General features: G+C 44.6%; 1 protein-coding gene across 1 annotated transcript in view; it reads right to left on the minus strand.

Moving 5' to 3' along the window:
- Window positions 1-1,220: 1,220 nt before the first annotated feature.
- The window catches only part of LOC109305592 (OX-2 membrane glycoprotein-like), a 31,939-nt gene continuing 28,610 nt past the window's right edge, over window positions 1,221-4,549 (minus strand). The window contains exon 6 of the mRNA XM_019528581.1: window positions 1,221-1,533. Within this exon, the coding sequence (XP_019384126.1) occupies window positions 1,529-1,533 (5 nt within the window). The 3' untranslated portion in view covers window positions 1,221-1,528. The remainder of the gene's footprint in view (window positions 1,534-4,549) is intronic.

Consider the following 4,549-nt stretch of genomic DNA (forward strand, 5'->3'; position numbering starts at 1 on the left):
AGCAATATACAAAGGACAAGCAAAACATTGTATATAAAAAAAGAACTGATGTAATCCTTCTTCCAAAATCAAAAACAAACCTTCCATCTCAGCTACACCAGATATAAGACATTAAAAAGCACTATTAAAGAAGCTTCTCCAGATAGTTACGATATAAAAAAGGAAGCTCAAAGTTTGTGTAACAAATTTGCTTTAAAATTTTTCAGACTAATTAGAATTTGGATCAACTTAACCCCTGCCCCCTCCCCCCACACACACCTATTGGCATTCTCTCCTCGGTAGGGTGAGAGTTACTTTCTCTTGCTGATCTGAAATAAGGATTTGCTGATTAGGCAGTCCTTTCAGGTAATATCATCAAGGGCAGATTGGACACTAAGTCATTGGCAATCTAGTAGGAACCCAAGGAAAATGTTTTACTCAGGGCCAGTAACTGCAGATGAGAGGCAGTGTCCTACAAGACACCTCTGCAGAGATTTCACAAATTATTTCCACCTACCACTCTAAACTGTTACTCATTATTTTTAATCAGGCCATTTCAAAAGCTAACACCAATACTGGGTTATACATCTCTTGCAAATGAAGGAAAAAGCTTCTTCCACTCACTAGTGAGGCCTCACCTAGAGCACTGTGTCCAGTTTTGGGCCCTGAACTTCAAAGAAAGATATAAACAGATTGGACAGAGTCTAGGGCAGAATCACAGAAATGGTTGGAGGCAATAAAAAATTAATGGATGTGCTCCTGAGGATGGGAGCTCTAATCAGATGACTGCTGCTCCTAACCTCAGGGTGTACTGGAGTCAAGAGCTCCCCCTGTATTAGCTATATAGCATGGCTGGATCTGATCCACAATCCCACCTCCTACCATGCACAAGTAGCGTAACAAGAGGTGTGATTGTTATGATTGCCAATCAGATCTCACCATGTCTTTAATTAAATGTTTGCCAGGGGCCTGAGTGTGGTCAAGCACTGAAACAAGCTACCTAGAGAAGCTGTGAAATTGCAATTCTTGGAAATTGGCTGTAGACTTGGCTGTAGTTAGGAATGTCCTGCCTTGAACAGGGAGCAGACAAGATGACTTAATGAGATCCCTTCCAGCCTTACTTTCTTATGATTCTATGAACAAAATAAAATCAAAGGATTAGTACATTTGCCTGCAAGTACTATATATTTTTCCTGAAAGACTAGGCAGTGTTTCAGTGAGGTTTAACAAACATACAAAATACAATTAATCATATAATTACCTCATTCTTTACAGCTTAATCTGGGTACATAATGCTTTGGGTGGTGGGTAGTGAAAAACTGTCCAACAGAAATGTTAAATCCAGAAAACTGGATTTAAATTAAATGCATATTTTGCTGAAAATCATTTGCAGACTGCCACAATATGCTGTGTCCTGGTACCTGAAGGTCAATTGTTCTTCTTGTCCTCTGTCATCCAGATTTTCCATCTAGCCTTTAACTCCTATGATGCACTCTGACATCCTCTCCTCAATAAGAATTTAATGGGAGATGCAGTCAGGCTAAGCATTCTAGTCTGAAAAAGGAAATGGGAACCTATGGGAGTGGATCATCTCTGAGGCACTAAGTTATTTCAAAATTTAACTTTTTTTTTTGGTAGAAACATGCCAGTGTTATTTTTTGGCTAAATTTTTCCTTTGGAAAATTATTTATCTTGTGGCCAGTTTTATAGCTCAGTAACACGTTCCTTGTTCTTGTTTCTGTGCTTGAGATGTGTATAAGCACTGCAAAAAGTTCCACAACAATAGTTGGCAAATTTTTGGACCTTTGAGTAACAGTTTAAGGAATTCAACTCTTGAATAACCCTATAATGTGGCACTGGGAATGGAATAGTCAGCAGCATGAGCCCTGGAGAATCACTGTCTATGGGATTTGTAGCTACCTCAAACTGTTTTTCGACCGGGTCTCTGTAGCATAAATAGAATAAACTTACAAAGATTATGAAGTTTCATATTTATAGTTCAGCATATTAAGTGATCTCTAGCTGCAGCCAAAATATTAGTTACAAAGATACTACAGGTGTGCTGACGTTCAACAACTGGAGAGTTAACATTCAGCATGAAGACCAATGTCATGGACTGCATACTAGAACCGGCATTATTTTTTACAGCTGTTTGAAACTTTTTTAATGAAACAGTTTTCTATCAGAAAATACAATTTTGTCAAAACTTAAACATTTAATTGAAGTGTGTTCATTGATTAATTTTGAGGAAAACCTACATAAATATTTTTCAACTTGCTCATGTTGATAATATTCAATATTATTATCAATTTATCACTTTGATTTACTAACTTTCAACTTTATTATTAAAATATCAATTTCAAAGTGTTTGTTGTGGGAGACTCCATTCTGAGGGGGTAAGCTGTCACCCCAACCCCTTATCCCAGGAAGTCTGCTGCTTCCCAGGGGCTCGTATCCGAGACATTGCGGAAAAGATCCCTAAGCTCCTCCAGCCCACAGACCATTATTCCATGCTCCTTATTCATGTGGGCACTAATGACACGGCTCGGAGCACTCCCAGATGGGTCATGAGGTGCTACAGGGATTTGGGAGTGGGGCTTAAGGGTCTGGGGGCCTAAAGGGTTGATCCTCCCAGTCTCAGGGTATGGGCTGAGGAGGGAGAGGAGGATCCAGGTAGTCAACCAAAGACTGTGGCACTGGTGTCATCGGGAAGGCTTTGGCTTTCATGACCACAGCCCGCTCTGACGAGAGAGGCAGTGAGGTGCTGGGAAGAGATGGCCTCCACTCTCTCCCCTGGGGAGGAGACTCTTCTCAGCCAGACTGGCTGACCTGCTCCACCGGGCTTTAAATTAAGCCTGCTAGGGGACAGGGGGACTACTGCCACTGCTGGCCAGCTGAGCAACCCTTGCAAAGCCAGCGGGGCAAAGGCACTTAAGGGAGCCTACCCCTGCCCAGCCCTGGTACAATCTGTGGGCAAGGCAAGAGCCCCCAAACGGACATTTCCCTGCCTGTACACAAATGACAGTAGCTTGGGGAATAAGCAGGAGGAACTTGTCCTCCTGCTTAATGCAAAAAATTACAATGTCATAGGGATAATGGAGACCTGGTGGGACTCCACCCATGACTGGACCACGGGTATAGATAGCTATACCCTGGACAGGAGGGATTGAGTAGATAAAAGGGGCGGGGGTGTAGCTCTCTATGTCAAGAAAAGCTACGCATCCCTGCAAGCTGATGTTGGTGACCAGGGTGGATGACCTCTGGGTTAAAATCCTCTGGGTTAAAATCCATGGGGAACACAGCACAGGGGACACAACGGTGGGAATCTACTACAGACCTCCCACCGAAAGTCAAGAGCTTGACCAGGAGTTCACTCGGGAACTGGCTGAGGCTGCATGCTCCAGGGCCATGGTTGTCATGGGTGACTTCACTTACCCGGACATCTCGTGGAAGGGTCACTCAGCAAAATCCGAGTGGTCACAAAGTTTCCTATCATGCGTGGATGACCTCTACCTGACTCAGGAAGTCTACGGGCCAATGAGAGGTAAAGCACTGCTCGACCTGGTACTGGCTACTAGGAATGACCTAATTGGTGACCTAGTGATCAATGGGAAGCTGGGTGACAGTGTCCATGGGCTGATCACCTTCACCATCTGCCGTAAAGCTGGCAAGTCAGTCAGCAACTCGGAAGTCCTTGACTTCAGGGAAGCCGACTTTGACAAGCTCAGAAGGCTTGTCAATGAGACCCTAAGGGACCATGACCTCAGCGGGAGGAGAGTTCAGGATGAGTGGTTGCTCCTCAAGGGAGCGATCCTCAATGCACAAGCTAAGTCTGTTCCATCTTGGAGGAAAGGCAGCAAGAAGGCACAGCAGCCCTCCTGGCTCTCCAGGGATCTAGCAGACCTCCTGAGGCTAAAAAGAAATGCCTACAAAGGATAGAGGATGGGATTCACCTCCAAGGAGGAATATTCTATACTGGTTCGGTCCTGCAGGGAGCAAACCAGGAAAGCCAAGGCTGCAACTGAACTCCAACTAGCTTCGAGCACCAAGGACAATAAAAAGTCCTTTTTCAGACATGTGGGGAGCTGGAGGAAAAGCAAGGGTACATTTGAACCCCAGCTGAACCAGACGGGACAACTGACAACTGACACCTAGGAAAAAGCCAACCTATTAAATGGGTATTTTGCGTCGGTCTTTCATCAGTCCCATGGGACGCCCACATCCACTATGGGACAGGGAGGTCCAGGTGAGGGTGATCCCTTGCCCTCCATAAATGCTGACCTTGTGAAGGGACACCTTGAGAGGCTGGATACCTTCAAGTTAGTCAGTCCTGACAATCTACACCCAAGGTACTCAAGGAGCTGGCTAGTGTCATAGCCCAGCCTCTGGCACGGATCTTTGAAAACTCCTGCTGTTCTGGTGTAGTGCCCGAAGACTGGAAGAAGGCCAATGTGGTGCCTATCTTCAAGAAAGGGAGGAAAGTGGATCCTGCTAACTATAGGCCCATCAGCCTGACTTCTATCCTGGGGAAGATCTTAGAAAAGTTTATTAAAGAGGCCATCCTTAATGG

Source organism: Crocodylus porosus, unplaced genomic scaffold, assembly GCF_001723895.1.
Source record: "Crocodylus porosus isolate Cpor-Errol unplaced genomic scaffold, CroPor_comp1, whole genome shotgun sequence".
Taxonomy (NCBI): domain Eukaryota; kingdom Metazoa; phylum Chordata; order Crocodylia; family Crocodylidae; genus Crocodylus; species Crocodylus porosus.